This window comes from Mus pahari, chromosome 3 (genome assembly GCF_900095145.1).
Source record: "Mus pahari chromosome 3, PAHARI_EIJ_v1.1, whole genome shotgun sequence".
Taxonomy (NCBI): Eukaryota; Metazoa; Chordata; class Mammalia; order Rodentia; family Muridae; genus Mus; species Mus pahari.
In genome coordinates, this window is record NC_034592.1 from 5,741,288 (window position 1) to 5,764,051 (window position 22,764).

The 22,764-nt window shown below is 37.7% G+C and overlaps 1 protein-coding gene and 1 non-coding gene across 14 annotated transcripts in view; both read left to right on the top strand.

Annotated features, from left to right (window-relative positions):
• The window catches only part of Mllt10 (MLLT10 histone lysine methyltransferase DOT1L cofactor), a 144,466-nt gene that overhangs the window by 88,331 nt on the left and 33,371 nt on the right, over window positions 1-22,764 (top strand). For 8 of the 13 annotated variants that reach the window (XM_029536162.1, XM_029536163.1, XM_029536161.1 and 5 more), the window contains 5 exons: window positions 6,323-6,578; window positions 9,418-9,987; window positions 17,868-17,912; window positions 18,726-18,758; window positions 20,456-20,470. In XM_029536162.1, the coding sequence (XP_029392022.1) occupies window positions 6,323-6,578; window positions 9,418-9,987; window positions 17,868-17,912; window positions 18,726-18,758; window positions 20,456-20,470 (919 nt within the window). The remainder of the gene's footprint in view (window positions 1-6,322; window positions 6,579-9,417; window positions 9,988-17,867; window positions 17,913-18,725; window positions 18,759-20,455; window positions 20,471-22,764) is intronic. The other 5 variants (XM_021195224.2, XM_021195229.1, XM_021195228.1 and 2 more) reach the window with 2 other exon arrangements.
• LOC115063661 lies at window positions 5,711-5,820 on the top strand. Its single transcript, XR_003843547.1, has one exon. It is a non-coding gene; the product is annotated as a U6 spliceosomal RNA (small nuclear RNA).

Genomic DNA, 22,764 nt, shown 5'->3' on the forward strand with positions numbered 1-22,764 from the left:
ATAGCAGGGCATAGCAGGGCATAGCAGGGTATAGCAGGGCATAGCAGGGCATAGCTAGCTGGCTGTCTTCTAAGGTAAGACTTGGTAAGAACAGAATGCTTTGGACTGGGTCTGACAACATGAGTTGATTTCCATGGTGGATGGAAAGAACCAGCTTGGAGAAAAATTTCCTGTGACCTCTACACATGTACATTCACCTTAGCAGACTCCACCCCACCATAAATCAAGAACATTAAACAAACAAAAAAACTAGAACAGAATTTCTAAGTATTCTCCAGCGGTTCCTTTCTGTGAAGCACTGCGAGGTCTTCTTCCTAAATTCCCTGTGAGGACCTGCTAGAATTTATTAAGGTAAAATTCACAAATGTAATTGTCTTCTGGACACACTCCAGAATAGCTTACTTAATAGAATAGCTAACTTCTGACAATTCCCCAGTTTTAGTTTAGGCTGCTTGACCTTGTCCAGTGTTCTGTTGAGGTAAGCTGTTCTTCTCTGACAACAGAAGAGTTGATAATCTTTCAGTTTGTTAAGCTTTTCACTTGTTTTAGGATAAACTAAAGACTTAGCTCCTCTGGAGTGTAAACTAGAACTCCTAGACTAGAGACATTTATTGATAGACGTTTGTCTCTAAAGATTACTTTTCACCTCGGTTGTTTGTTTTCTTTCCTATGCAGTTTTAAGAAATACATAGGAAATACCTTTCTTCTTTATATTTCTTCTTTAACCCATTAATTCGAAGTGTATTATTTACTTTTGAAATATCTTCCATATATATTGATTATTTGTTTGTAATTTACTGATAGGTTTTTATATTTTGTATATGACTTGTTTTTTGACCATGTGTTGAGCCCATTTGTTGTGCGCGCGGGGGGGGGGGGTGTTTAATGTGTGTGAATGTGTACACATGCGTGGATGTGAAGGCTAGGGTCAGAAGTCTTCTTCCTTTATTACTCTGCTCTTGATTTCATCCAGGATCTCTCAGTGAACCTGGAACTCACTGAGACAGCAAATGTTATTGGCAGTGAGCTCAGGGGTCTGTCTGTCTTTGTATTCCCAATGCTAGTATCATATAGTCCTATAGTCCATGCCACTCAGGACTTGATGCTTGCACGACTGTGAAGTCTAAACTGCATAGTCGGGAAAGGAGGAGCATCTGGGACACTTGGGATCATGGGAGGAACTATAGGCAGATGAAGTGTAATTTCAGGATGTCAGCCTCTGTCAGGCAGCTCTGGGCTGAACATAGGTGGACATAAAGATACACACACAGACCATCAAACAGGCTGCAAAGAAGTAGGCAGAACGACCTACAGGCCTGCAACAGACATGCAGGTGAAGGGCATATTTATTAGAAAACAAAAACAAAACCACAGTAATGGCATGTGGCCAGGAGTAGTTATATAACATGTGTCCACCCATTTTGCCTGTGGCTTTTATATTATTTTTTTTTTCAATTTAAGTGTGTGTGTGTGTGTGTGTGTGTGTGTGTGTGTGTTGTATTGCATTACATTACATACAGTATGTAGAGGTCAGAGTGAGGCTATTTACATAGTTCTGGCTGTTTTGGAACTAAGTATGTGACCCAATCTTTCTCCACTCTTGTTTCTGACTCAAGATCGTTCCTGTACTTGGCTCTCCTGGTTATCTAGGGAAAATCTGTCGAGACTATTGTGCACGATGACATTTTAAGTTTGCACCTCCTCAGGATGGTTGCGTTTCTTTTGTTTTCTTGCTAGTGTTGATGACAGAGCCTTCCTTGGGCAACAGTAAGGCACCAGCATGGTTTTTAAATAAAATTATAAGGGCTGTATTTTGGTTCTGTGGAAGAGTCACTCCATCATTATAAATTTAAGAATTTTGTTTGAAGTAGTGAATACTTTTTGCACCTAGTTACAACTTAGGTATATTAGTATTGCATCTTATCAGCAGCCCAATGATTATAGCTGGCTGTGAACCACAAAAATCCCACGGGGGGGGGGGCGCGCGGCTTTCTTCCCGAGGCAGGGTTTCTCTAAAGCCCTGGCTGTCCTGGAATTCATGGTGGTCTTGAACTCCTAGAGATCTGCCTGCCTCTGCCTCTGGAGTCCTGGGATTAAAGATGTGCGTCACCACTAATGCCCTGCATAAAATATATTCTTAATTATTAAATTGCTTGTAAATCACAATAGGTCAACATTTGCATGCATAAAGGGATTCTCATTATAGCCAAATAGGTTTTTTTTCTAGAGGATAGCATACAAAGACTGTGTCATGTAGATGGGGAGATGGCTTAGTAATTAAGAGCATTGTTTGTTCTTGTAGAGAACCCAGATTTGGTTGCTAGTGTTCACATGGTGGGTAACAGCCATTTGTAATTCCAGTTCCAAAAGATCTGACGCCTTCTGTCCTCTGCAGGAACTGCACACTTGTGGTACATAGACAAGACACCCACATACATAGAATAAAAACAAGTGAAGATTTAAAAAACACATTAGTATTTGTAAAAAGGCCTTCGGGAGGGGTTGTTTTAGAGCCATGGTTCAGTGGTAAGAGCACTGTTGCTCTTGTTGGGGACCTGGGTTCAATCCTCAGCACCCACATGATGGCTCACAACCACACACAACTAGAGTAATTCCAGGGGTATCTGACCCCTTTTGAACTCGGCAGGCAGGCAGGCAGCAAACATGCACTTGCTGTACTACCTTTATATGTACAGGTGAAACACTGCCTTCTTTCAGGTATATGTTAGCCAGCTTTCTATATCACTTGATGCCATACCCAAGGGGACCATTATAAGGAAGAGAAGTTTCTACACATAGTTTCAGAGGCTTCTGTTTGTAGTTACTTGGCCTCCTTTTTGCCTGCATGAGGTGGAGGCTGTCTGTTCATCTCAAGGTGAATAGGGGCTGTGGACTGAGTGTCTCTGCTGCCTAACCTCTGTCCACTGGGCCCTTCCTATGTCCTGTAGGTTCCGTTACCTTGAGCAACTCCAGCACATGCCTCAGCCAGCCTTTAACATACAGGTCCTTGGGAGACACTCGAAATCCAAACTCCACCAAGTACTGAATAAGTATGTTTCCTTCTTGTGTTGGAAATTGCATGAAAAGCCGATATTTTTATATTGTAAGATCATCCTTGGAGGGAGGGAGGTTCTCTGCTATGGTGAGAGGAATTCTCAGGCCTATTTAGTTCTGTCCCACTTTTCCCTCCACCTTTAAACTTCTCTTCTTTGATTTTAAATGTTCACATGAAATTTCAGTAGAAGTTACCACCTCAGCAGCACATTATTAATCAAGCACTTTTGAGATACCTTTAAAATATGGCGTTTAATTCAAAATCCCTTTGAATGAAATTTGTTTGGTCTTTGGGGGTAAGGGTAGTTCATTTTATAGAATACTTAGAAGTAAGGTCATCAGTTAATTGTTTTTCTCCGAAAGTCAGATACTTTTGGAAAACTTAGAAGGTACAGAAAAAGGAATTAAAGTAAAATTTCAGTTACTTCATGTAGGCTTTAATAAGGGTTCTTAAAGGACTCAGCTTCCCTTATAGCCCACCACCCACCAGAGGTAGTGAAAAAGAAAGGTTTACAGGGCAAAGGGAGATGTTTAGAAAGGGGCCTGTTTAGAAGCAGTTCTTTGGGGGGCCATCCAGTTTTCTTTGTCAGCAGTCCAGTCTTCTAGCAAATACCAACACGAACCAGCAGCTGGAGTCCAGTTGCTTGGCAGTCACGACTCACAACTCAGCAGAGGCAGTTCAATGGAGAACAGACTCCAAGGCTCCACCAATTGGCTCAAGTCCATGGAAGCAGCAAGAAGCTCCCAGAATATCACCAGAAGGTTTTTATTTATTTATTTTTGGTTTTTTGAGACAGGGTTTCTCTGTAGCCCAGGGTTTCTCTGTGTAGTCCTGGCTGTCCTGGAACTCACTCTGTAGATCAGGCTGGCCTTGAACTCAGAAATCCGCCTGCCTCTGTCAAGTGCTGGGATCAAAGGTGTGCGCCACCACGCCTGGCTGACCAGAAGTTCTTTGGCAAGGTTCTCTCTATGAAGTCATGGCAAGCAAAGATCAGCAATGCAATGCAAGGCAAACTAAGATCAGCAATGCAGCGATCAGCAAACCAGCGAGGCAGAGCTGTCTGGGCTCCTACTTATATCCTCTCTTGTGTCTGCTTCAGCAAAACATCATATGATATCACTGAGTTTCCAAAGAAGCTGGAATTTTCCACTTTAGCCTTATTCAATGTGATTTTTCTTTTTCTTTTTCTTTTTGTCACTGAATTTTAATTATTATTGCTCTCTAACTACCCCATCCCTCATTCATGGATACACTTAGACTTTAGAATAAAAACAATTGAGAAAGTTGGTTAGCACTCTTTTGAAAATTGTCTTCTGGATGTGAATACTGCATTTTCATTCACAGTGTTTGAGTTTTTGCTTCATCCTCTATTGGATGCTTGAACAAAGCACAGGAGTCAGAGTACCACTGTGGTTTCTAGATGGCCTTTACGCGTCACTAGGCCATACAAGGATCAGATGTGAGCAGTGCTGAACCTCAGCTTTGGGGAGAAGTATCTGAAAGGAAGGTGGTGGGGTAGTTTCCAAATTGATACCCCAGCCTGGAAAATGTTCATGTTTCTAAAGTAAGCCATGAAGTTTCATCAGCTTAATGTTACTAGTTTGTTAAAAGGTATTTTTTTTTTTCCTGCCAAACTTTGAAGCCTTTCATTTTTGATCTTGTTTGTGGATTATAGTTGAATAAGGCACTGACTGTTTTGTTTTTATGAGATGATGCTAGACTTACTGTTGAGATGTGCTATTGGCAGAGAGATGATACAGTGGTAGCAGAATTGTAGAATAAAAAAGTAAATTTTATGTATGCAAGTACACTGTTGTTGTCTGCCCTCAGACTCACCAAAGGAGGGCATCAGGTCCATTGCACATGGGTGTGAGCCACCGTGTGGCTACTGGGAATTAGACTCTGTACCTGAAAGGTCAGGGCTAACGGCTGAGCCGTCTCTCCAGCCCCCAAATTATTAGATTTTTAAAATATTTTTCCTAGTCCTTCTTTTGACCATTGAATTTGCCAAAATCACTACAATCATTTTGAAAATTGATTTTATTTTTCAATTTCAAACTTACTCTTATTCAAAGTGTTACATGTGAAAGTTAATACTTGTATCTTTAAAATTTTTCATTTTCACTTTAAATTTGATATTAGATACGTTACAAAGATTTATTCAAAATTTTAATGGTAGCTCAAGCTAGTCAAGCGAATTTAGACTTCTCAGATACTTGTGAGTGTAATTTTGAAATAAAATTCTTGCTCCCAAGGGATGCTATGGATCATGTTAATTAGCATTGTCTGGTTTAAAATGCATCCACCCTTCATTTGTCAGTGTCTGGATATACATGTATTTAAGATGGTCTGTAAAGCCAGAAAGTTGTTTGAGCAGTTATCTGCTTATTTCTAGTCCTAACTACATCATGTAAGTTTCCTTCAATTTTAGAGAGAGACATATGTTTCAAAGGCTGAATCACTCTCCTCTTTAAAGCTTGCTTTCCTCCATACTCACCTTAGTATCTCTCCTATATCCCAGAATGGAACCTTGTATCCCAGTCTTGAGTGTGGTCCTCTACTGGATTGATGATGCTCTTTCATTCTCACTAATTGTTGATTTGTGTTTTAAGCACTATAGCTTGTCGTCTCACGGCTGGGAAGTAGTATGCTTTTGTGTTTGCTTTGACAACACATACACTAAAATTGGAATGATGTAGAGAAGAGTAAGTAGCTTGGCCCCTGTACAAGGATGGCATGAGGCTTGTGAAGGGTTCCATAGTTACAGACCCAAATGAGCCTATCACCTTGTTGAAAGAAATAATTTTTTTAAAAAGTATATTCTTGATGAAAATAATGTTTGAGAAATAAATATCTTTGGTATTTCTGTTTATTATTTAGAGTATATAACTAAGGCCAATTGTTATATGCTGCAGTCTGATCTTCAGACAGTTATCAATTATTGTTTAAAAAAAAGTGGTAGGGTGCTGTTCTATGTAAGAAGTCAGGAAGTATAAAGTGATTGCCTCCACATGGAAGGCCCTGGGGTTGATCCCGGAGACTGCAAAACAACCCCCAAAAGGGTTCAAGTCGACTTCATGTTTTTATGTTTTGTTGCATAATTTTCTTTGTTAGACTGCCTGAGTTCTTTATAATGAAAATATTCACGTTTGTAATTCAGTGCTTATTCGTACTGTTTTCTCTAGCCAAATATAATTAGTTCTCTTTTCCTTTTACTTTCTGGTTTTTTTGTTTGTTTGTTTGTTTGTTTTTAAATCAAAATGTTAGACTTATACAAGCACTAGCAACAACTCCATATCTGGATCATTGAAGCGCTTGGAAGATACTGCAGCAAGATTTACAAATGCAAATTTCCAGGAAGTCTCTGCCCATACCTCTAGTGGAAAAGATGTTTCAGAGGCTAGAGGGTCAGAGGGCAAAGGGAAGAAATCTTCAGCTCACAGCTCAGGTCAAAGGGGAAGGAAGCCTGGTGCAGGAAGAAATCCAGGAACAGCTGTGTCAGCATCTAGCCCCTTTCCACAAGGTATTATAATGTTTTCACTAATGCTATGTCATACTAATAACTAATGACTATTCTAGATTACATTAGTCAATAGTGTAGGATTATTTCCAAAAGTAGTTTTATGTTTTAAAATGTTTCTGGAACTTTTGCTCTCTTTATATTTAATGACGTATGTTTTTAAACTATAATTTTAATGTTTAAATGGCTATAGAATAGAGAGATTGTGGAGAAAAACAGATGTAGTTTTCTTTTAAGAATAGGAATTTTCTTTCTATGTGTTTTTATTTACTTTTCCTAATAAAACTTTATTTTAGTAGGTGAATAAGAACTGAGCAACTTTTATGGAATCTAAGATCTTAAATAGTGATACGTCATAAGCAATGCATTTATTACAAAGCTTGAAGTTAAAAGACTTTTTCATATTGTTGTTCCCAGAGCTCGTGTCTCTAGCTGCATATGTAGCAGAAGATGGCGTACTCAGCCATCACTGGGAAGAGAGGCCCCCCTAGGTCTTGCAAACTTTATATGCCCCAGTACAGGGGAACACCGGGGCCAGGAAGTGGGAGTAGGTGGATAGGGGAGCAGGGTAGGGGGAGGGTATAGGGAACTTTTGGGATAACATTTGAAATGTAAATAAAGAAAATATCTGATATTAAAAAAAAAAGTAGACTTTTACTCAGCTGCAGTATCAACAGGCTGCCTGTGTACACAGTATATAGTATCTTAGGGTGTTTTCCAAATACTGTTGGGTGTTAGACTGAAATTCAATATTAACTGGGCTTGTGTCATTTTATGGAAAATAGGCATACTGCTAAATTTCAGAATATATACACTTACGTGATTGTTTTATGGAATTTTAAATATGAGCATATATCTTGAAAATCAGAAATTTTAAAATTTGGGAGGGAAAGTAAAATAGCTTGTTTACTTGTGTCTGTTGTTCCCTAGAAGTGAATACAAAAGACTGCATTTGTTACACTTAAATACAGAGCCTTGCAAGAATATTTAAACAGTAGGTTGCTAATCTGTTGACCCTTCATTAAGATTTTTTTCATATATTTCATACTAGTAGTGATTTAGAGCCACAGATTTATAGTTCTCTGGTATATGTGAATGCATATAGTCTTAGAACAAAAAGTTATGTAAGCATAGGTAAAACAGCCAGAGTCACTATTATATTTAAGTAAAAATTATTTTTATACCATTCTGAAAGTTAATCAAGCCTTAATTAGCCTTACGTTGAAACTTCATTCACATCTTGAATGAATATTATATTAGTAGAATTCAAACAATAAGACTGTTAAAACAGTTAATTTAATTTGAGATGTAGCCCAGGGTGGCCTTTAGTACCCTATGTGAATTCTGATCTTTCTTCCTCAGCCTTCCATGTACAGGGATTATAGTGTGGCTTGCTAGGCCTTATTTTCTTAAGTTTTTATTTTTATAAAGTGCTAATCCATTTTGAAAAGTTAGCTTCTATCCCTTTTGGAATATTTAGGACATAGTAGAAAAATGTGTTATAGTTACATAACTGAGAGTATCAAGATGAAGATAGGGCTTTTCAGATTCTCATGCTTGTGATTACTGTGCCCTGTGCATTTTAGAAATGTTAAATATACCAAGTTCTTAAAAGTATTTGGTTTTTGAATACTGCTTTTCTCTGTGTGTGTGTGCTTTGGTGTTCCTAGTGCACTGTGCAAGCACTCTGTCACGTAGACCTACCTAACATTCAGTTAATGAGACAGACGGTAGAGCTGAGTCTGTTTAGTGGCTTATTTCATTTGGCAAACATGAAGAAAGTTTTTTGAAATGAGAGTGATGGATCAAATTGTCTCCTCCCAGGGAAATTTTCTACCAGACAGACAAGGACTTTGAGGTTCTTAAACTGCATAATGTTGGGGGTTGCCACGTGGTTTCTGACTGAGAGTGAGGCTAGAGTAAGCAGTTGGAAAGAGGCATAGAGAGAGGGGCTACCTCTCCCATGGTCTTTCACTTTTGCTTTTAGATTTCTTGCTTTATGTGTGTGAGTGTTTTTGTGTATACCATGTACATCACTGAAGAGGTCCGAAGAGGACATCAGAATCCCTAGAACTAGAGTTACAGATGTTCTGAGCTACAATGTGGATGCTGGGGGACTGAACTTGGGTCCTCTGCAAGAGGAACAAGTGCTCTTTAACCATTGAGCCATCTCTCCACATGATCCTTCATTTTAAAAATCAATAAGATGATATTCATGGCTGGTTTTCCATTATGAAGCTTCATGGAAATTGGACAAGGAGAATATAAGGTGGAACTAGGACATGAAGCCATATTTTTTTGATGGGTGGATATATTTGGCTGAATAATCATGGATAAGGCCTGTTGTTAGAACTTATAACCTGAGAAATGTCTTGCAGTTTTACTATAATTTGTAACATTTACAGTTGTATCTCCATGCTTGAAAAAGACAGTCCCCTGGAGAATGAGTACGTTGTGGTTTTGTCAGACACTCTTATCTGTTCAGTCTTTCCTGTATAATGCTTCTAATGGTTTAGAGGGGAATAGAGAAACTCTGATAAATGTTAGTCTCAGGAGTAGGCTACAATTTAAGAGCTAATGTATGATACTACCTTTGACAAATTTTTAAAAGATAATTTTAGAGGTAAAGTTGATTTGTGTAGTAATCGTTCTCATATTTGTTACATAGTAATAACCTAAGTTTTGTAATTTACCTTAAGAAGTCCTTTTTGATCATTGTAATTTGTCTATTGCTTAAAGGAACATTTTATCCAACTTTTCTTCCTCCACCTTTTTTTTTTTTTTTTTTTTTTGTTTGTTTTGTTTGTTTTTTTTTTTTTGGATTGTGTATATTTTGCTACAGGCAGTTTTTCAGGAACTCCAGGCAGTGTAAAGTCATCTTCTGGAAGTTCAGTGCAGTCTCCCCAGGACTTCTTAAGCTTTACAGACTCAGATCTGCGAAATGACAGTTACACTCATACCCAGCAGTCATCATCGACCAAAGATGTACATAAAGGAGAGTCTGGAAGCCAGGAAGCGGGAGTAAACAGTTTTAGCTCTTTAGTTGGTCACCCTGTGACTTCAACTGTTATTTCACAGTCTAAAAGCTTTGACAATTCACCTGGAGAGTTGGGTAGTTCGAGCCTCCCTACAGCAGGATATAAGCGGGCTCAGACTTCTGGTATAGAAGAAGAAACTGTAAAGGAAAAGAAACGAAAAGGAAATAAGCAAAGCAAACATGGCCCTGGCCGACCCAAAGGAAACAAAAATCAAGAAAATGTTTCTCACCTCTCAGTTTCTTCTGCTTCACCAACATCATCCGTAGCATCAGCTGCAGGAAGTGTAACAAGCTCTAGTCTTCAGAAATCTCCTACACTGCTCAGGAACGGGAGTTTGCAGAGTCTCAGTGTTGGCTCGTCTCCAGTTGGCTCAGGTAAGGGTCTGTGCCTTCTTTGCCCCTCAGTCATCCTGCAGCCCTCTCTTTCTCAACTCCCAAGTGTTGTGAACAGTTGTTCTGAGTGTGCTCTGAAGTGCTGGTACATTTAAGATTGACATCTGTTCATTTTTTTTTTTTTAAGGTTTTTTTTTTTTTTTTTTTTTTTTGGTTTTTCTTTTTGTTTTTTTTTTAAAGGCAAGGGCTTATTAAGTAGTCCAAGCTGGCCAGGATCATTCTGTAACCAAGGCAGGCCTCAGAGTCTTGATCTTCCTAGATCAGCCTCCCAAGTGTTGGGAGTTGCAGTTGTCTGTTATCATGCTGGGCATTTTTCCGGAGGAGACGGCTTGTACAGTAGCACATACATGTATATACTATGTGGCCTTGGCTTATCAGGTGGCAGCAACCTTCACTTTCTGAGCCTTGTCCCAGACTCAGAAGTGACAAGTGAGAGAGAAAGTACCTTACAATCCTAGAAAACTATTTGGTGTTGTAATTTTTAGCATCAATCTCATGTTACTTAGTTAAATGTTTATAAACAGCTTATTAGTCATCCATTACTTATCTCTCAGTTGTGTTTTTGTTCTCCCTGCATATTATGTATGCAAACCAAACCAAGATTATGTATTTATGCAAACCAGGATTGCATATTATGTATGCAAATCCAAACCAGAATTCATATTTTAAATATGAACATGTCTGTACTCGTTTTTTGATATCTTTATATTTAAAGTTTTTTGCAAAACTTAATTTTTTAGTTTTTACTTTCTTGGTAATTGTACATAAGTAACGTGAATTTTTGGAGCCTTTTCCCATAAGTGATAAATTAAGGATTTTGTGTCAAGTTATATCTGAAATGACTTAAAATTTGTTTTTTTTTAACCGTTATTATTTTTTAATCTGAAATGAGAATTGATTTCATAGATTTGAAAGTGGTCCCAAGTCTTGCTTTTATTTTTGATTTTGAAATGTTGTACCAGTTTTTTGCCTAGAACTGACTCTCTACCACCTTGAGGTTTGAAATCGGCCGTGAATCAGTTGTCTGTGTGTCTTGGTGTTGGGATTAGAGGTGTGCTTCACCATACTCATTTTATCATCATTTTTATGGCAGTGTGAATGAGTATGTAGCATCTGTCACTGGTATGTTTCTGTGTAACCTGTAGTTGTGTTACAAATCTTTTTAATTCTTAAAAAAACTGAAAGTAAGTATTTTATGTATGAGTACACTGTGGCTGTACAGATGGTTGTGAGCTATCATGTGGTTGCTGGGAATTAAACTCAGGACCTCTGCTTGCTTTGGCTCAAAGATTTATTTATTATTATATGTAAGTACACTGTAGCTGTCTTCAGACACACCAGAAGAGTGAGTCAGATCTCATTACTTATGGTTGTGAGCCACCATGTGGTTTCTGGGGTTTGAACTCAGGATCATCAGAAGAGCTCTTAACCCCTGAGCCATCTCTCCAGCTCCAGGAAGTATGTATTTTATTCTCCTTAAATATTTATGTTAATGTGTATGATTGCTTGTGTGCCTGTGTACCATGTTAGTGCCTAATACCTTCAGAGTCCAAAAATATGCATAGGCTGGCTTGGGACTGGAGTTAGAGGATGGTTTTGAGCTGCTTTGGGGGCAGGAAACTGTACCCGAGTCTGCTGCAGGATCTCACTAAGTAGCTCTGGCTAGCTTAGAACTTGCTATGTAGATGAGAGCAGCTTCAGAACTAAGATATTTGATTACCTCTGCCCTGTGAGTGCTGTGACTAAAGACATGCACCACCACAGCCTACCACAACAAGTTTTTCTTTTCATGTTTTAAGATTTATTTCTATTTTCATTTATATGTATGTGTGTGATGCTACATAAATGTGTGGGTACTAATGGGTGTCAGAGAGGGCAGTGGATCTCCTCCAGATGAGGTTATTAACATCTCCATTTGATAAAGTTGTGTGTGGCGGGTGGTGGGTGACGAGTGGCATTGAACCCAGGTCCTCTTGAAAAGCAACAAATGCACTTTACTACCACACCATCCCTCTACCACCAACCCTTAACAGTTTCACGTTTCATTTGTCTGGTTTTATTTTTCTTGAATATGAGATAAACAGCTTTTAATAAATCTTGACTGTAAACTTTACCCCTTTTGTGTCCCTTTGGATTTCTGAAGGTTGAAATAAGATTCAGCTAAGATACATTATTATGGATAATATCAATTTTATTTTATCCTGAGAGAAGGAAGAAATGATGTGTAAATAAAGACGTGAAAATTGTTCATTATACTTTCATATTGTATATTTTTCAAATACAAAGTAAATCAAATCTTTGAATGGTTTGTTTATTAGCTTCAGTAAGCAGAAATAACAGTGATCATTTCAAGAAAGAAGCATATGTATGTGTTTGTGTATATATAAATATATATGCGTGTGTGTGTATATATATATGTGTGTGTGTGTGTGTATCTATATCTGATATGTTAGGTTTCATTAAGTACATTGTTATTTTTACCTCCTTTTATAGTAGTTTTATAAAGGACTATTGATTTCCCCTTCCACAGGTGATAAAACTGAGGTTTGAGGGTAGCCCAAGATCACACAGCCTGGAGTTTGTTTGTTTGTTTCTAATAAATGACATGAATGCCTGTTGTGGTTTGCACACAGCCCCCACTTTAGTGGCATCTATAGAGCAGTTATATTACGCTGCTTCTCTAAGCCCTTTTGAGCACTAACATCCCTACTTAGTCTTGGTGTTTTGGACATGTTGGCTTCGGTATTCTTTGTGTTAGTACTTGTCTTTTACAGAATGTTTACCACAACCCCTAGCCCCTTCCCATTAGTTTCTAGTAGCACTCTCCCCATAATAAATATGTCTCCAGACATTGTTAAGTGTCCCCAGGAGGCCCAAATTGCCTCTGGTTAGAACTACTGTTTCAGGAGGTAGGAAGAATAAATTACAGGGGGAACAAAGTTCATTAAAAAGATTTAAATATACTGCACATTTGAATAAATGTTTTTATTTGTTTCCTTTGAGACCATAAGGGCATAGCAATCAGCCTTAGCCTTTTGCCAGAGAAAGCAAATTTAAATAAATTTACTTATAAAAATTGGGGTCATATAATTTTTTTCAAAAATTATAATAATTCTGTGAGTACCTTGCTCAGAACACAAAGCTTAAATTTGTTTCTGTGATCTTCACTGAGTCCTGTAATTTTGTAACTTAGAATTTGAAATTCAAAGTTACATTTGAGTGCTTCTTTAAAATATGTATCTTTTGATTAATGGAATTTAAAAAATAACTAATTTACAGCTTTTAAGAATTTTTTTAAAAAGATAAACTATTATAGATTTAGAGAGATTTTAAACATGAAAAGTAATATTCCTTTCAGAGAGCAGAGTGTAGTACATTAGTTATAGTAAAAAACTTAATTCATATTTCTTTTACCTTGTCATTATAAAAATATAATCCTTTAGAGAGAATTCCCATTAGAAGATATTATAGTTTTAAGTCAGCAAATTTCTTGAAAATTTAATATGCAGATACATTTAAGTTATGTTAAAGTTACTAAAATTATAAAATAAAAACAATTTTACTTGAGCTGGGCAGTGGTGTCGCATGCCTTTAATCCCAGCACTTGGGAGGCAGAGGAAGGCGGATTTCTGAGTTCGAGACCAGCCTGGTCTACAGAGTGAGTTCCAGTACAGCCAGGGCTACACAGAGAAACCCTGTCTCGAAAAACCAACCAACCCAAACAAAACAAAACAAAAACAACCCCGCCCCTCCCCAAACCCAGTTTTACTTAAACCCAAGATAAGTCATCTTACAGGTTTCTAATGCAAGTTACATAACTAGAAGAGAATATTTTCTTGTGTTAAAGTTGGGGGTTTAGAGTCTATTGTAGAAACTTGGTACATCAGCAACTGCTGATGAGTACTTGGTATGTGCCAGGCCCTGTAGTAAGCACTTATGCACTAAGCAATATTACTTACTACCTAGGGTAAGAAAAAGACCTACAAATATTATAGCTCTAAGTGTTGAAGCTACTTTCCTGATTTGAGAACAATTTTGTTACAAAATTTAACAGATAATATAACTGTCAGTCACCTGTAACCAATGGAATGCATGAGCAAATTTAAACAAATAATATAACATTGTTCTGATTAAAAAAAAAAGTTAATTTTTTTCCTTTGGGTTAAACTTTAAATTTAGAAGTCATTCATTATCTATAAGTCTTCTCTCTGCTCCCCAATGAAGTAGGAAGAAGCCATGTATGGCATCTTCCCTTAGTCCCAGGACTTGGCAGGCAAAGAATCTCTTGTTGTTCAAGGCCAGCCTGGTCTAAGTAGGAAGTTCTGTATGGTCATCTAAGGGCCGCACAGTTGAGACCCTGCCTTTTAAGTGTCTTCCCTTTCCTCCCTTCTCTCGCTCTGTCTTTTTTAATGACACGTTGAGAAGTTAGTAATGGTGACATTATTTTTGGAAGCACTGGTTAGATGTGGACAAGTGTGTCACAGTAGTTAAGTGAGGTTAAGTGCTGTTGGTGATGCTAGTGACTTTCTCTACGGACTGCACAGGACTTTGAATAGGATGTGAAACATTGCCTTTTTAAAGTGGATTTAACACAGTAGTAAGCACGGAGTATATATCCTGTGTATACACCCAGTATCCTGTGTAATTGTACATGCCCTTCAAGTGCCTATTGTTAGGCTCCAGTACAAGTCATTGTATTTGTAAAGTTTATATTAAGTTGGAAAAGACTAGGGAGCCATACTTTGGAGTTAGAAGCAAAAGTAGTTCAACAATATTTGCAGAAAAGGGAAAAAAATTACGGGATGAAACTAATTGAGTCACAGTTGGAACTGGTCATGATTTTGTAGATGGGTTTAGATGAGTTTATTGAGGGGAGGTCCAGGGTGAAGAAATAGGACATTTTGGATTATTTCTGGTCTTTATCTCTCAGTTTTTTTTTTTTTAACAGAAGACAAAAATAAATTTCCTCATTTAGCCTATAGTAACAGTATGTCTTGTGTTTGTGAGTACTAAAAGGTTTCTTAAGAATACCACAGGTACTTTGGTTTAATCTGGACAGGACAATTGCTGTTGCCATTGTTATTGAAATGAAGTCTATTTGATTTTGTTTGTGCTAGCCAAAGCTCTCCAGGAAGTAGAGATCCTCCTGTCTCAGCTGCCCAAGTAATAATAATAGTAAGATTTCTTATAGATTAAATTTAGGTTAAGAGCCCTTACAACCAGTGTGCCCCTACCCCCAATTTTTTATTTTATTGTGTGTCAGTATGCAGTTATGTGTTTGTGTGTGTGTGTGCATATATATATATATATATATATATGTATATATGTATATGTATGTACACTTGGACTGCGTGTGAGTGTTTGTGACTTGTACCACACCCATGCTTGTGCTTATGGAAGCAGAAGAGGGCATTGAATCTCCCAGCACTTGAGTTGGACAGTTGTGAACTGATACTCAAGTGCCTGGAACTGAACCGAAGCCCTCTCTACAAGAGTGGCAAGTGCTTTTAACCACTGAGCTGTCTTCCCAGCATTGAACAATTGAATACTTAGAACAATTGAATAGTGTATTTTTCTTCTGTTTCTCTGTCATATACAAAGTCATGATTTATGGTGCTTGTCTATCTTTATAGTAAGGTTCTGATTTGTTATTTTTTGTAGATAAACTTTTAGGTTATGAACACTTACTAGCTGTGTGCCCTCCTCAGTAGTGGGTCAAATAATTTACCTTGCTAGCATGAGGTGGAGTTGAAATCCCTAGAATTGTAAGAAAAGCAGCATGTGATAATATGCATCTGCAGTTCCAGCTCACCTTTAGCAAGGTGGGAAGAAAGCCAGGCTCCCCAGGAGTTCTTTGGCCAGGTAGCCTTATGTACCCATCAGTGAACATCTAGAGACCCTGACCCAAGCAAGGTGGAAGGTTATCCTCTTGACATTCACCCAGGTGTCCTGATATCCAAAAACACATGCACGAGCAAATGAAGAGACAGGTGAGAACACTTAGTAGGCGAAGACACTTGCCTTGCAGACCTGGTTACCTGAGTTCGATCCTGGTGAAGGTGTGTGAAGAGAACGGCACAGAATTGTCCTTCTACCTCTATATACGCATGGCATGGTGCACCCACACCTAATTATAACAAGCGGTTGATGGTTTAGCATTGTTTATTGCAGCATAAATAATGTATTCTTTTCCAAATACACAGTTCCCTGTTTTTAAAAATAGAAGCCTCAAAATCATTAATATAATGCTGATAAAAATACTGTTTGTAACATGGTTTGGTACCTTAGTAATTTTTAGATTTTATGCTCAAGTAAATGACTAGGCAAAAGCAAGTTGTCTTTTAAAACAAGAATTAAGCAAGTCTCTCACTGTTGTAGCTGAAAATGGCTACAGAGGTTTAACCACAGCGTAGTGCGCAGCTACCATAGTACAAACTTGGTGGAAGTGTACTTGAGTGTGTTTCTTCCCATTTGTAAATGTTCTAAACCATAAATTCCTATCAGGATTAACTGACAGAGCAAGACTCCCATTTGGCTGTGTAGAGATGGCCGGTCTGAGGGAGCAGCAGAGCCCCGTGGGCTCTGTGCATAGGGACAGCTCTGTGGGGTGTGTGCATACAGACAGTGCTATCTATGATGTGTCTCACATTGGATGATATTCCACTTTCGGAATTTTTTTATTTGTATATAGAAATGGGTTTAGTAACTCACTGTGATTCTGATTTGTCTTATATTCATCATTTCTTAAAACTCTTGTATGTGTTTTTATAATAAAAAATAAAAGCAAAAAAAAAAAAAAATACTGTTTGTAGCCAGGCGTGGTGGTGCACGCCTTTAATCCCAGCACTCGGGAGGCAGAGGCAGGTGGATTTCCGAGTTCGAGGCCAGCCGGGTCTACAAAGTGAGTTCCAGGACAGCCAGGGCTACACAGAGAAACCCTGTCTCGAAAAAATGAAAAAAAAAAAAATGCTGTTTGTAAAATATAAGATACTTGGAAGTTGGTCTTAGTGCTGCATTTCTGTGGTGGTGATAAATGGTACAGAGGTGGATTATGGAAAGACACTTTGTAGTTAGTCATAGAGGCAAGGTCTTGAACAGACAACTCAGGATTCCTCCCTCCCCCCCCCCCGATTTTAGTTTCTGTCTACTAAAGTGAAAGATTGCTAGTGATCAGCTTTCTAAATAATCCTATCAGAAAGCAATTTAAGGGAGAAAGGAGCTTATTTCAGCTTAAACTTTGAGGTTCTAGTCTTGGCATTGTGGAGGAAGTTAAGCCAGGACGTTCTGATAGCTATTCAGAGCAGAGAGAAATGAATGCATGCTTGCTGTTTGTGTTTAGCTTGGTTTCTCCAGCTCATACATAGTTCAGGACCCCTTGTCTAGGGAGTAGTGTGGTATGCAGAGTGAGCTGTGTGTTTTGCACATCACTTAAGACAGTCTCACAGCCAGGCCCACAGGCTAACCAATATAGACAGTCTGTTGTTGAGACTCTTTTTCCCAAGTGATTATAGTTTATGTCCTGGTGCTTATCACAAACGCATTTATTCTCAGGCACTTGCTAATGGACTTGATATGTAAGTCCTTAGATATTTTTCTTACTCTTTATGCATATACATATATATTCTTACATGTGTATTTCTTGAACTACCTGATTACTATTTGTGATATATGTGTGTGATGTTTTTTTTTAACCCCTTATATACCAAACACTAGAGAATAACTTTTGTTTTTCCAGGCCTGCTCTGTCTCGTTAAGTGGACTTTGCCACGAATCCCCCCATTTTCCTGTCCTGTTTCTTTCTTTGTCTGTCCTTAACTTGATAGCAATTTCTTTGCTAATTTCCCTTTCTTCCTTATCCACAGAAATTTCCATGCAGTATCGACATGATGGAGCTTGCCCAACAACTAGTAAGTTTTCCAACTGGGTTAGTAACCTGGGCTTTCTGGCTCTTAGTTCAGTACCTTTTCTGATGTATTAATGTGCATACCTTTGAAAATCTACGTTTTATTTTCCAAAATGCATTAGAATTTTATTATGTAGATTTTTTTCTCTTACAAAGATGCCTTTATATTCTGCATTTTCTTGTGTTTAGGATCTGTGTTGTAGTCAAATATTGCAAAGTTTAGCTATTACTGATTTTTTTTTTTTTTTTTTTAAGCTATGGTACTTATGTTTTAGAATTGTGACCTCTGCCCTTGGTGACATGCTGTTTTCAGTATTTGGGTTCCATTTAGCCTTAATGTAAATATAATTTTTTGGTATTTATAAATTAGTAAGCTTTATGTTTGGACTTCTGTATGTGTTGAAATTTATCGAAATTTAGAAGGTGAAAATAAAAGTTGATAGGATTAGAAGGCATAATGAGATTTTATTTTTATAACTTTTGATTGCGCTTTAAGATTGATTATTATATCACATAGAGATACTATGTAGATGACTAGAGAGATGCTATGTTGATATAATTTTTAAATCAATTTTCAAAAATATATTAAACTAAAGAAAGTGTCACCATTGTGACAGTGCACCTAACATATTATATCAGTTACTAGGCCGTGTGTTAGTAAATGAATGGATAAAGCTTTTAGTTTTAATAATTCAAACAGTAGATCTGGTAGACATACTGAAATTTTGTTAAGCTGATTCAGTCTGTGCCTATGTTTTTTTCTTTTGTGTGTTTGAGAATGATCTTAACCTGACGTCCTTTTTTCCTTACTCAAAAGCCTTCTCAGAGTTGCTGAATGCAATACACAATGGTAAGTTTTATTAGATCTTCTCTGGTGTTCACTTATCACAAACGTTGCCTTTTATCAAAAAACTCAATTGAAAATTAGCATGATTTATTGATTAGATGCCATCTAGTACCTCAGTGAACCAAGTAATTGTTCTGCACATCAGTAAAAACTCTGTAGCCTGCCTTTGGAGATGTGGTCAGTCAGTGAAGTTTATCAGTCTGACATTTATTGTCTCTACATTTCTGAAAGTTCTATGTTTGCAAATAGTTTACTTTTTTCAAGATCTTTCTTACTAATGTATTAGTAATTATAGGAATTACTGCAAAAACAACAGGAGCTTGCTTTTAACCTCAGTGTAGAATGTGAATTTTGACTTTTCAGAAAGTTTTATTTTAATATTTTATTTCATGTAGTGAATAAGTATTTGAAACTGTATCTATTTGGGGAGACCAGTAACTGTGCATGTGTATATATTTTGAAGAGTGCATTCTCTCTCTCTCACAAGTTCCCTGGATTAAGACAGTTGCTCAGTTTGGTAGTGATGTTTTTACCTGCTGAGCCATCTTTCTGACCTTGAAAATATTTCTTTCCAGTAGTAACACTATTAATGTAGGTTTTAGCAGGTGAAGCTGTGTTTCCTTCATACTGAGAACAGACGTGAATGAACTTTTTTTTTTACGCTGTAAATGCAAATGAAAGATAGATTTCCAGTAAATGATTTTTTTAGTCTATGATGATTTTTCATTTTTTCCAAGTGTAGATTTTCTTTCTTTCTATTAAAAATGTATTTTAAGCCCTACTAATAAAAAAAACATGCCTATCAATAGAGTAACTGTTTTGGTTTGTGTATTAGTTAATCTTAAAATCAGGTTAACCATACTGTCATAGACATTTACCATTTTGTTTCATTTTTTACTTTAAAAGAAAAAGTGTGTGTATGTGTGTGCACACTCTTTTTTTTTTTTTTTTTTTGATGGAGAGTTCGTGCCTCCTTTTTTTTCACAAGATAAGTACGGAATAGTTCTTCTGTTGCCCTCTATCATGCCAGGAAGACAGTTTTTCTATTCACTTGCATTCTAATCTGTTAAGATGAGTAGTAGTTTTTTTTCTCACTGTTAATATAGCCAGTTCCTAGAATCTTTTCTCTTTAGCACTGGAATACTGTTGCTTTTAAGCAATGCCATGTCTCTTTTTTCCAGCTCTGCAAGATAGAATTGGGAAATACACACAATCGCCTTTGTCATGTTGCTTGATTTACAGAGAGGCTTCTAGATGTTCACCATTATGTTGTTAGCTGTTTCCCATAGATGGCAAATTCGCTTACTGACTTGATTCCTGTTTTTTTTTTTTTTTTTTTTTTTTTGTTAGTTTTGTTCATTGTATATTTAGTGATAGTTTTATTTCAATCACATTAAATACTTGGCCTATAACTATGGAAATGCTATTCATAGTATTTTCATCTAAATATTCCATCACTCCTCTTTCTATACAACCCTTTTTGGATTCCCCCTCCCCTTCCTCCACCTTACACTTCCTCTACTCCCCTTCCTCATTGTTGACTGGGTCTCTTGTAGTCTGTGTAGTTAAGGATGACCTTGATACCATAATCATTAGTCCTGCTTCTACTCTCCAAACGCTGGAATTAGAGTTGGGGGCTATGTGTCTGGCTGTGTTTTCATTATCTCTGTTTTCTTCTTTATGATGCCTTCTGCAAGAAGGAAGGATCAGATGTCGTAAGTTATACAATACCCTTAAATCATTAATTCTTAGCTTACATTCTTATAGATTGGTAGGGTGTGAAAATAAGTGTTGTAATTTAGAGAGTGGTACCAGTACTTAAAATCCTTAGCTTTCACATAGACAACACTTATCAGTACAAGAATCTGTAAAACACAGAACCTTCTTCCTCAGGACTCTCCTTCATTTGATACATGTACATTAAGTTCTTTCTATGTAGGAGATTACTATCAGTTTTTTTTTTTTTAAATTTTTGAAAATGCATACTATAAATGTATCCCGCTTTGGTGGAATGCAATCTAAACATGAGATAAATATGTATGTTTTTTTTTTTTTTGGAGACAAGAGTTTCTCTGTGTAGCCCTGGCTGTCCTGGGACTCACTTTGTAGACCAGGCTGGCCTCGAACTCAGAAATCCGCCTACCTCTGCCTCCCAAGTGCTGTGATTAAAGGCATGTGCCACCAATGCCCAGCTATGTTTATTTTTATTAATAGAATTTTGAAGAAATAGCATTAAGATTTTGTGATCTGCAGTAGGAAAGAGTTTGGAGTAAAGGAAAATTACCTTTGCTGGCTAAGCTGTGCTGAGAGCGCATAGCATTTGACCTGTCTACTTACAGCAGCTTGCTATTTGGTAGAGCTAATCAGTCTGTCATTTCCAGTTTCAGGTACACATTTAGCACAGGTAGTCAGCTATGCACATTGGGCCAGTTTGTCATCCCCACTAAGGTGCGACTATGCAGACTACATTAGTTACTTTCTTGCTGCTTTGATAAAACACCATAGCAAAGAGCATCTTGGGGAGGAAATGGTTTATTTCAGCTTATAAATCTCAGATGCCAAGGTATCATCCAGGAAAATCAGGGCAGTCATTCAAGACACACATTTGGAGGCAGGACCTAATGCAAAAACCATGTCAGAGCCCTTCTTCCTGGCTTGCTCTGCCAGTCTTTTATAGCACTTAGGAGTACTCCCCCAGGGTTGTCCCGCCTGCTGTAAGCTGGTCCTTAATCCTCAGTCAAGAGCATGCTCCATAGGCTTGCCCAAGGTCCATTGTGGTGGGAGCATCTTCTCAATTGAGGCTGTTTTCCTTTCCAGATGACTATCTGTAGTCAAGCTGACATAAAACTAGCCAGGAGTCAGACTGTGCTAGTGATAACTGGTACTTGATTCAGAATATGAGGAAAATAATAGCATTTGCTTTAAATCAATAAATCCAAAGTAGTTGTTTTTTTGGGTACACTAGTTATATAGGAAGGTTCTTTTGATCGTTGCTCATAAGAATTGAACAAACTTAATGCCAAGACAGAAACCAAATAGAATTTTGTTAATAATATAGCCAGATATTATCGGAACCTGAAGAGGAACGTGAAAGTCAGTCAGACTTTATGCTGTAGTATTTCCACTTGCCAGTCTTCCCATCAGCTCCAGGTGCTTGCTCTGTCAAAAAGCCTTCTCATGAATCTGAGACCCTTTCTCTACAAGTTTCCCTCTTAGTACGAAGACTTCACCAAATTTTTTTAAAGATTTATTTATTATTATACATAAGTACACTGTAGCTGCCTTCAGACACACCAGAAGAGGGTGTCAGATCTTATTACAGGTGGTTGTGAGCCACCATGTGGTTGCTGGGATTTGAACTCAGGACCTTTGGAAGAGCACTCAGTGCTCTTACTTGCTGAGCCATCTCACCAGCCCCAAGACTTCACTATTTTAAGATAAATTTGATATAACAGAGCATGGTGGTATAAAAATCTGTAGTCTCAGCGCTGGAGAGGCTAACAAAGAAAGATAACCAGAGTCTAGAAATCCAAGACCAGCCTGGGAAACAGATAATTCTTGTCTTTAAATAATGTCCAAAGAAAGTAAAATAAAAATTAATCTGATCTCTTTGTCCTCTTTACCAGAATTTTTTAATTACGAACAAGAGTTTCTCTCTCATCACCTCTGTATAAACTAGCTACAGTGTTCTTTCTGCACAAGTGCAGTTGCTGTATGTTCTAAATGCTAGCGAGTTAATGCCTTCCTTTCCTCCACCCCCAGAAATTGCTCCTCAGTTCACTGACAACTGTAAGTTTGTTGGTTTTTGTTCTTTGGAGGAGGTAGGTAGGAGGCTGAGCTTGGCTTTTCTTACAGAGCTAGCTATGCAGCACTTTCTGGTCTCATGTCGTTGCTGATCCTTGCTTCCCTGAGAGAGCCACAGCCAAGAACTTCTCCTGGTGTCCTTCCTGGTCCCTCCTGCTGATTTATACTGAGACTGAGGCCTGGCTGTCTCTGCTAGGTAGTGGTG